This window comes from Gadus macrocephalus, chromosome 8, assembly GCF_031168955.1.
Source record: "Gadus macrocephalus chromosome 8, ASM3116895v1".
In the NCBI taxonomy this organism is placed as follows: domain Eukaryota; kingdom Metazoa; phylum Chordata; class Actinopteri; order Gadiformes; family Gadidae; genus Gadus; species Gadus macrocephalus.
In genome coordinates this window covers 5,975,910-5,986,781 of record NC_082389.1, presented here as the reverse complement: position 1 = coordinate 5,986,781, position 10,872 = coordinate 5,975,910, and the positions used below count along the sequence as shown (strand labels likewise).

The 10,872-nt window shown below is 46.4% G+C and overlaps 1 protein-coding gene across 3 annotated transcripts in view; it reads right to left on the bottom strand.

Annotated features, from left to right (window-relative positions):
- The window catches only part of LOC132462696 (laminin subunit alpha-3-like), a 73,037-nt gene that overhangs the window by 54,888 nt on the left and 7,277 nt on the right, over window positions 1-10,872 (bottom strand). For all 3 annotated transcript variants that reach the window (XM_060058379.1, XM_060058380.1, XM_060058381.1), the window contains exons 3-8: window positions 5,980-6,097; window positions 4,594-4,712; window positions 3,870-4,040; window positions 3,083-3,180; window positions 1,914-2,029; window positions 148-266 (exon numbers count right to left, since the gene is read on the bottom strand). In XM_060058379.1, the coding sequence (XP_059914362.1) occupies window positions 148-266; window positions 1,914-2,029; window positions 3,083-3,180; window positions 3,870-4,040; window positions 4,594-4,712; window positions 5,980-6,097 (741 nt within the window). The remainder of the gene's footprint in view (window positions 1-147; window positions 267-1,913; window positions 2,030-3,082; window positions 3,181-3,869; window positions 4,041-4,593; window positions 4,713-5,979; window positions 6,098-10,872) is intronic.

Here is a 10,872-nt window from a genome sequence, read left to right as displayed (position 1 = left end):
ACACACACACACACACACACACACACACACACACACACACACACACACACACACACAGACACACACACACACAGACACACACACACACACACAGACACACACACTGCCGAGGAGCAGAATCCGTTGGGACTTGACAGACTTCCATACCTGGCAGCCGATGCACACGCCCCCACCACCGTGGCCGCCGGAGGAGTCTAAACTTGCCCCCCGCCGCTCCACCTCGGGGTCATAATAACAGTCGAACGCATGGGAGAAACACTGGCAAGCTGTGGAGGAAACCCCCGACACACACACACACACACACACACACACACACACACACACAAACAAAGACACACACAAACACAGAAAGAGAGAGAGACAAACACTGTTTTGTTTTTTTATCCGTATAATTCATTGCTGCTTAGCTCAGCCATTTAAACACTTTAAGTGTAATTCTTGCTGGAAGAGACGTGACGAAACCGTGTGTTGGGTAACAGCACACACAAGAGGAGTCCATAATTCTTGCAAAGATAATGGCCCAAACAAAATGGCCTCCCTTCCTGCCAACCACATACAGCTCGTACTGTACGACCGACCTCAGCCCCATGTTGCTCTTACACCCCACCCTCCACACGGTTCACTGAGTGTCCAAATGACTGCATTATCTCTAGCTCACTCGCCCACTCCCTCGCTGTGTGTTTTCGTTTTGTTTGTTTTGGGTCTCGGTTTGCCGACATGATGCTCGGATTTCAGCATCTCGAGGTATGAGGAATAGGATCTTGTCACACGTCCAAAGTCATTATATTCCATCTGACAGGAGTTTGGCTGGTCGGATGGGGGGGGTTGGATAGGGCTGGCATGGGGGGGGTGGGGGATTTCGGCGTTGAAGATCTGCATCAGGCAAGGGGGTGGGGCTAGGAGGATGGTTGTGGGGGGGCCGGCACGGTTGTCTGACCTGGCTGCATGACTAACTGGTTGTCAGTGTGGCTGGACGACTGGTTAGACAGATGAATAAAGTAAATAAACAAGCTCTTGTCCCGGGGCGAACTCTGCTGTTGAGACGCACCGCAAGTGTACCGGCCTTTCTGCCGCTCAACGACACGTCGGCAGGGGTGGGTTGTAAGGCTTTACAAGTAACGCACATGAGTAAAGATTGGATTTTCCTAAGGAACGAGTACTTTCATACCTGCATATATTTTTTATATACTTTTAATTCGCTACATTTGCCATTCGTTCTTTGTATATTTAGTCTGCGCTGAATGCGGGGGTTTGAGTGTGAGGGGGAGAGTGCGAGGAGCTCCCCTTCTACAGATGCCGCCATGTAAAGAGATGGAAGATATGCTGACTCCATATTACTGCTGTTAATCTCGAACAGTTATCTTATTTGTTTTATTGGCTTTAATTTATTATGCTCACAGTAGGAGCGTTTCGTTTCGTTACTCTGAATGTTTGTAGGTCCGATAACGGCCATGGAAATTGAAAATGTACTGAGAGGTTTCAGACTAATATGCATTTGCGGTTTGGTCTGCTGATATCAGGCTACGTTGAGGTAATCGTGGTAATAATCAGAAATCCCTTCTCATTATTGCCCCCTTTGGCTGGTAAGTGAACTGCAGCCTAGTCAAGCTAGCCCACTAAGCGCACTGAAGCGTGCGCTACCTGTGTTGAGACATAACAATCATAAACGTATGTTAGCTATAACCATAAACAAACTTTAATCATAAAAAGGCAACGGGAGCGGCATGAGTGGACATCATGCAAACAAAAACAAAAGACTTCTGAAAGGACATTTGCGCCATTATCTTTGCTTCCTTTTTTTACTGTTAAATCTACACACGCAAGATCCAACACCTGGTCCTTTTAACGGGAAAGACAGACACGAGGAGGGGGGGGGTTTCCCAGTCGGACAACCCCGCTAGGCGCTGACTTACGCTGGCAGGCGTTGGGGCTGTCTGCGGTGGCAGCGCGCCACGCCCTCTGGTTGAAGCCCGGGCAGCAGCGATCACAGGACTCGCCGCACGTGTTGTGTGTGCACTCGCAATGCCGTCTGGGGAGGAGAGAGAGGCATGGACACCGGGAGTGACTCACCGATCAGCAGAGCTCCCTCAGGTATAAGGGAGATGAAATCAGGAGGGGTTATGGGGAACGTAGTCATTAGATGGCAACGCTCTCTCGGGTTCTCAATGGAAAAGCTTGCCGGCGAAACAGTCATTTGGTTAACGCCGTAATAGCAGTGGCATGAGAGAAATCCTCATTTCACAGTCTGTGCTGCTATCAAAGGGCGGTTCATGAGGTCCATGTGTCATGATGACTGTCTGCCTTTATCGAGACCACACAGAAATCTCACCTCTTGGACTCTAGACAGAAGGTGACATCACTGCAAGCAATAATCAGATGGACTCAAAGAATCCGCCCTGTTGCTATACATTTTTATAATGTCGAACTCTTAGAAATAAACACACACGAGGCCATTTGTCTTATCCTACCTTCTCTATCGGTAGGATCTTTCGATTTTGAAATCACCACAGTGATCTCCCTCTTTATTCCTGTTCCTGCATGAAGTCAACGTCAACAAGCCGAGGACAGCGCCATGTACCTCAACACTCCCATAGTGATTGTGTGTTATGTCATTGTTTGGACTAAATATCTGTTTATGTTTATATCTGCCTCAAAGATCAGTGCATGCCCCATGAATTAACTCACTCCAGTTCAGCTTGTTGGTTGATATAGCCTAATTTGGCTACATTATTCGCAATGGCACCCATTTCCCTCCTTATATAGTCCCTACAAGGAGTGATCGCACTTTCTGCTATCTTCCCCAGAAGTTTCTGGCTTAATAATTAAGGATAATATTTCCTTACCCTTTGGCTCGCCTAAACCTTTCTAGACCGTAACTGATATTCACTGAGATTCCTCTACAAATAAAATGTACTAGACATTAATTATTTCATATGTCATCCCGCGAGGCTCCCCCTTACGGGATGAAATAGGAAATAAGTAACGTCAACTACATTTTATTTGTCAAACAAACAAAGTGCTGCTAAATCCCCAGACAGCCATCCCATCGACTTCATCTGCTTCAACCAAGAGGTATATTCACCTGTTGGAGATGCCCTGGCCCCGCACACCGCATTCCTGTGCATGGCCGTGACACACACAGCGTCCACCAACGCTGATGTCTTTGATACTGTAGTAGTACTGTGGAAAATGTTGAGGAGCTTTGGTTATCACCGGGGATACATTAAAAAGAGAAAATCTTATCGGCCCATTAGTCGTATCGCTCACACCGGAGCAGACAGGCCCTGGGAAACGAGACGCCGTCGTAATCCATGTGTACCTTGAGGGAAGGGCTGGACCGTGTTTATGATATCGTCGTTGTACATGAGAGACAGAGTAAGAGAGTTCATGTGCGGTTGAATTCACGTCACGTTCAAGATTAGTGAAATTTCATTTAAATAACAGCGTTAATAAAAGTATACTGGTAAATGGAGTGAGCCGAAAACCTTCCCTGACTTCTGAGGTGTTCTCTGTCCAAACCAGTGGATGCATTCTCAGCTAAGGCAATTTTATTGGGATGACTGGACAGACGGATATGGCAATTAAGTCAATACAAAAGGAATGTGAAAGCTGAGTGCAGTGTGTGTTTGTGTGTCTATGTGTGTGTATATGTGTGCATATGTGTATATATGTGTGTATATGTGTGTGTGTGTGTGCGTGCGTGCGTGCGTGCGTGCGTGCGTGCGTGCGTGCGTGCGTGTGTGTGCGCGCATGCACGTGTGTGCGTGTGCGTCATCACCCTTCCTGGCTCTACGCGGAGGGTGACTAGCTAAGCTGCCGGGGGGCGACACCAGGGTGTGAGCGTAGCGGGGGGGGCGCGTGTGTCTCACCCTGCGGGTGACAGTGGGGTCGCGCTGGGCCTTGGAGATCAGGTGTCCCAGCAGGGTGCTGGTGCGGAGGAAGCGCAGGCGGATGTTGGTGGCCTTGGTGAAGTCCCTCAGCACCGGGGAGTAGGTGAAGTTGCTGGAGCCCGGCCGTCCGTTGATCAGAGACACCACGATCTGGAAGGGCGCCGGTCGGAGTTAGCGTTGTAGCATTTCGGATGACAATCGTAAATAGCGCGAGCCGCTAGGGCTGGGCAATAATTCGATTACGATTATTAATCGCGATAAAACTCACGTTGATTACGACGATAAGCATTAGACATAAATGCTCGATATTAAAAATAAATAAAAATAAAGTAAAAAAAAAAATATATATATATATTTTTTTTCATAGGTTCATAGGTTACAAGGCAAGCTACCTTATATTGTTCTGTTGGAAGCAGATAAAACACGTTTTTGAAGTTAAATGTTTATATTTAAATGTGATTAAATGTTCCCTTATCACAAATATGGTTATAAACAAAAAAGTACGGTTTAACTAATGAACACTCTAGTTTCTTCAGGCTGCAGCAGTATCAAATCATATATCGTGATTAATATCGACATCGATCAATATCAAAAAAATAATCGTGATAAGATTTTTTGCAATATCGCCCAGCCCTACGAGCCGCAGCGTTCGCCGCCCTGATCTCGTGTGAGGGCGTGGCGGCGAGAGGGTGGACGACCTCACCTCTCCGTTCTCCAGCGGGGGGATTTTGGAGTATTCCGTGGTGCAGATCTGGTCGCCGTCGTGTTCCACGCGTCGGTTGGGCTGCTTCCCGAACTCATCCACGCACTCGCGCTTAGAGTCTGAGGACACGCGACGAGGACGTCATCACACACTCACTCCTCGCTGGGAGGGTCTCTCATTGACGTTATTTACTTGTTATTGTAAATATGTTATTATGTTCTTAGTTATTATATTATTAGTTACTTTACAGATGTCATTGAATATATCATATTAGGTTTTATATCTGCTGATGTTGGTAACAGATATGAATCAAAATTGAATCAAATACATCACTGTCAAATGTAAACAGACCAAGATTTCTTGACTCATTCTGTTTCATAGCATTCATTTCCAATACTGTGTGAGCGTACCTGTACATCAAATTAATAAATCAACAATATTGATGAACATGGGTTAGGGTAAAGTTTGTCGGTAGTGACTGAACAATGAACAGCAATGGCATATGTCAGAATAGAGAAATAACATTATTTTAGCAGACGCTTCTGTCCAAAGCGACTTACACAGTGCATTCAACAATAAAGATAAACCCCAAAGAAGTGCCAGAATCATTTAAGGGCACACGACTTCAGAAAGCAAGCAAACAACTATTTTCAAGTCCTGCGACATAGAAACAGGAGATACAGACTGATAGACAGTGATAGGATTTATTTTTCTGGAGTCAGCAGACATTCTCAGAGCATTATTAATGCCTTGGCAGGCAGACGAATGGAGGGAATATGGGGACTGGTATAGCAAGCCTCTGCAAGGAGAGGGTGGGACTGGAAGGGTTGGTGAGTCATCCGTGTGTGTCTCTCTCTAGGCAAGACGTACTCCCAGACCAGAGCTTTAACACCCCTGTGAGACCTCGCATCCCAGGGCTTAGGTGGAGGGGGCCGGGGGTATGTGTTTGTTTTAGGGTTTTGATTATGTACCATAGGACGTCTATGGCAATCCATAGTGAAAGAGAGGAAGAGATGCAGTGTGTGAGATACCTGAAAGTAATTGCTCCTTGTATTTGATTTGATGTTTCTGATCTACAATAATTTCTCACTTGAAATTGAGCAAGGATTGTGGGACCTTAATATCGCAAAATGGATTTGCTTGCGATAATATTCATTTTGAGTGTGACAAATCTTGTGTGACAAGGTCGTTTTATATATATATATATATTAAACATAAAATTTATATTTATATAGATGATATATTAACTTGAATGTGAGGTCCTCTTGAAAGTTTTCGCACCTTGTACAAACCTTATCGCCAACAAGCACATTTTCCTTGTCTTTGAGTGCTTCCTTTGAAGCAGTCCTTCTAAGCCTTATAAGTAACGCATTGAGCGGGACTCACGTGCAAAGTACTGCCAGGGGCTGTAGGTCTTCCCGTTGTCCACAGAGCGCTCCAGGACCCACAGGTCGGGACGGGGGGAGTTGGCAAACTTGATGAGGATGTACGCCACGTGGTAGAGCTGAAACACCCATACACAGACACCCACACACCCACACACACACACACACACACACACACACACACACACACACACACACACACACACACACACACACACACACACACACACACACACACACACACACACACACACACACAGAAAGATCACGCAGAGGTAAACAAAAAAATGAAACCAGGCTAGTGTCTGCTCTGAATGAACTGCAGGCCAAATATGTCAGGTTTCCTGTGCTTCAGGGTTTGACGTCCATTAATATAATAATAATAATAATAATACATTTCATTTAGAGGCGCCTTTCAAGACACCCAAGGTCACCTTACAGAGCATATAGTCATCATACATTTTTTAAAAAACAAGACATTGTATATAATATCTAATAATATATCAACCCCTAGCGCTTGGAAAGCAGCTACAGCAAATGCGCCCGTTCCTGGTCTTGAGCAAGCCAGGACTCCACTGAGTCCACATGGCTGTTCAACATTTTCTTTCCTTTCCGCTCGGAAACGTTGGCTGCGGTGAAATGACCCGTGAACAGAGATTAGCCCTTTTGCAAAGTCGAGATCAGGGGCCCATAAAGTGTGTGCATTGTGTCTCGCTCAATAGAGGCTCACTGTTACGGTGCCCATGTTGATGCACCAGGTGAGGCCACTGAACAATGTTATTGTTGTCCTCCGCCGTGATGCAATTATAATAATGCAAAAGCGACAATGGGGGGAGACATTACAAAACCGCCCATATAACCCGTGCTGCTCCCTATCTCCCCTCTATCAGTAAATACAGTCCACACAGGCGGGAGGGAGGGATTGGGAGAGGGAGGGGGGGTGGGGGGGATTGACAGTGATTGCCTCCGACAAAATCAGAGCTTTACGTCAGCCCACGCCATCATCACCATCACCATCACTACCATCATCTTCATAATCAAGCACCCAAACCCGTCCGGGGCAATTTCGGGTTCCCTGAATACCAGGGGTATTAATCTTCACCTCTCGAGGAGCAGCTTACAGTAAGAGCTCCCTTTGTCGGGAGGAGTCTGAAACGGAGAACCAGGAGTTATTTGGCCCGACGTTCCTTCCTTATTCCCGCCCTTTGAAACCATGTGGCGGACGAGCCAGGAATGAGTCTCACCTTCACCTTAGGGCCCCACCCCACTGTCTTTAGCAACAAACACAGGCGATAGCTAGGCAACCCTGTGCTGACACACATCCTCAATCAACATTACGAAAACATGGCCCCGAGGTGAAATTTGACGGCTGGATTTGCAAAACATATATTATTCTACCTCGGGCTGGAAGATCTGGATTAAGCAAAAGTGTGTCAATTAAGTAGAGAAAGACAGGAGAATTTGAGAGTTTGATAACAGAACGCTGCAGACTGCACTGAGAGCGATTCAGGGTTCCGACAGCGAGGACGAGGAGGGCAGGTCCACACTAGTCGTCACATCCCTCAGTGCCGGGTTGGGAGCCTCAGCTGCCTCGCTTCTCTTGTTCTGCGAGGCTCTCACACACAACAAATATAAGCAACGTGACGGAAAAGGAGGAAAAAGCCTCTGTCCGGTGTGTACGTCAGTAAGGTGAGGCCATTAAGTTGAAGTATTGCCAGTTTGCCCCTAAAACCACCAACCCCCATGGCCAGGGCAGGGTTCAAGTAGCTCTCTGCTAGATGGATTGCGAGAGGGGTCAAGGTTCAGCTGTGGAAGTGCCTTGGCTTGTCTTCTGGAAGCTGTCAATGCGATCGCTAACATCACTTCTGGCCAACATGCTAATGGGGGATCAAGCCTTACATTTATTTAAGGATCGGAGCAATACTGCAAAGCCCCCTCTTCCCTTTCATACAAAGCCTGCGCTGTTCTTCAATGTTTCGCATTGCTGGACTGTGTTTTATCAGTTGAGAACAAAAGTTGAGGTTATCCTGTGTTTCCGTTCAGGCAAAAGTAAGGGCAGATTTAAAGACACTACATGAGGAAACATGGATCATTTCCTGGGTGGAAGAATATTAATAATCCAAGCTCAGAATGTCCGATTTAAACATAGATTGTTGATAGTTATTGTTAAATAGATGGGCAACCCAAATACATGATCTTCTTTAGACTGATCAGAAGCCCAATATGCACATACGGACCAATTGATGAAAGCACCAAAAAAACAACGTATAGGCCCTCAACCATGTAACCAGAGCGTGGGCTGTCAAATCTGCCTTCTATCCATACAGAATACTGAATGGATATACTATCTGTCTTCTATCTACACATGTACATACCATGTACGACATGGTTCAGCTGAAGAGAGCCAAATAAGTTCAGGCAACACAGGAAGAGGTTCAGGGCAGGATGCAGGGCGGTTTGTAGGGGGGAGAGGAGATAAAGAAGAAAGGGATTAAAAGACAGAGAGAGGTGGTGGCCAGGGTTGTAGGGGGGTGGGGTTATCCGTCTCAGATTCCAAACATGGCGTCACATTCCACTTCCTGCCTAATAGCCCCCGGCACGGGCTGCGACTCTGGCCTCAGCACCCCCGCACGCTAGGAAGTCAAACCCCTCTTGGTAATTGCGATGCATATACACAAGGACTGATAAACCTGTCCAGGCCACTGCCTTGTGCTACTGTACAGCTCACCCAAAGTGTAGGAATATACCCCGTCCTCCTGTGTATATAGGAGCTATATTCCTTCATAGGAGGACCTACACAAAGGCATGCAATGGTCAATAAATCATGAACCTTTCAACATGATTTCAAAGGTTCAGGATTCATCATAAATATATGACAAAGTCATATATTTCACAGTCTATAGTATATACTGTGTCATATATATTTGGCCTGTTAAGTCCTTTGAGACAGTAATGGTGATTAAGGGCTATACAAATAAAATTGAATTGTTTTGAACATCAGGGATGGATTTAATAGGGTGGATTTAATAGGATGGATTGTTTTTTATCAGCAGCCTTGAGATATGACATTTTCGGAGTGCTCTCCCCTGTATCCGATGAACAGAGCCATGCGACACATTGACAAGCATGTGGCGGCAGCAACACTTAAAAAAACAGCTTTGTGAAGGCCTTTGGAAGCACACAGCATCGCAGGCAGCGGGGTCGGTGACAGAAAGGTCAGAGGTCACCAGCTACAGGTCACCGATCCCTCTTGCCACGCCAATGAATTCCTGAGCGTATCCAGACTGTTAAACACACTCACGTGGCACACAGGGCATTCAAGTGTCACTCCTTCCACTGTGAACTTGAGGTTATTGCGGGCCAGCAGGGACGCGTAAGCCTGACTATCACCTCACACTCTGCCCATGCCAGTCGCCCCTGGCATTTGTTTAAATGCTTAAGACACGTCTCCCACGTTTAGACCTAAAATAGCCGGGCCGCTTATGTATTTCACAAAGCATACCGCATGCACACTGCAAAGCGTATACTGCCGTTTCCAGATGATCCTGGGGTCAAGGTCAAGCGTGTTTGTGTGTGTGCGTGTTTGTGTGTGCGTCTGTGTGGGGGTTGTGTTTGTTGGAGAGCTCTGCTCTGATGAATGTGTGTATAGGTCCCATCCCTCAGTTCGTCGTTAAGGGTCTTAAGACCATGACCAACCGACACCAAATTCGTGAAGCAAACATCCATGGCCCAGAGTCCGGAGTGAAATCATATGTTTTCTTTCCAGTCTCTGCCAAAAGTTTTACTCTTCGATCTGGAGTTGAAGGGACACCGACAGTGAGATGTGTGTGAACATGTCTATTTTGTCTGGACAGCTAAGGACTGCAGCGTCTGAGAGATGGTTAAGGTTCTCTGACACTTATTCCATCTGAGCAGCGGTTTATTTTATTATTTTAGTATTAGTTTGAAGTCCAGCTTAAACAGTGGGCTCACTCCCTCTTAAAGATATATTTTTTACTTAGTTTACTTACTTAATTGAAGCTTTATGTATAAACGTCCTTCATATTGTTCTTTAGTGTTCATGATGTTCTATTGTAGTTGAGAACCCAGAAAACTTTTTTCTACCAATGTGCTCATATTGCTGTGTTACAAAATAATATTGCAAGGCCACATTCCAGAAACAACTGGTATGTGGTATTGAGCCACAGAATTGGGCCACGGCCCACCAGGTTATTCCCGTTACATGGTGTTGTTGCAATTCAATTTTATAATCCAGCATAAGAGCGCATCACATATAACACATATGTAGCACAACATCACAACACTGCAGTTGTTAAATAGTCACATGTGCATATGTACGTTACACTGTATGTACGTTACACTGTATGTACACACACGCACACGCACACACACACACACACACACACACACACACACACACACACACACGTACACGCACACTCACACATATATATATGCCAGCCGTCCCTATCTATACATACAGCATAAAATACATATGCACAGGTGACATATTTAACAACTGCAGTTTGAAAGCCGGCCTGTTCTAATCCCGGATTCCGAGCCCAGGGCGTCGCGCTGCCAGCCCCATTCCACGGCGCCGCAGCGAGGGGGCCGCAGGGACAGAGAGCTCCCCAGACTCTGCCTTCTCCCAACAAAGGAGCGCACCACAAAGGAGAGACACAGACAGAGAGAGAGAGAGAGAGAGAGAGAGAGAGAGAGAGAGAGAGAGAGAGAGAGAGAGAGAGAGAGAGAGAGAGAGAGAGAGAGAGAGAGAGAGAGAGAGAGACAGAGAGAGAGAGAGAGAGAGAGACAGAGAGAGAGAGAGAGAGAGAGAGAGGGGGGGGGGCTCGTGGCTGTCTGACCGAGGCACCCTGCATCACAATGGGGTGTGCTG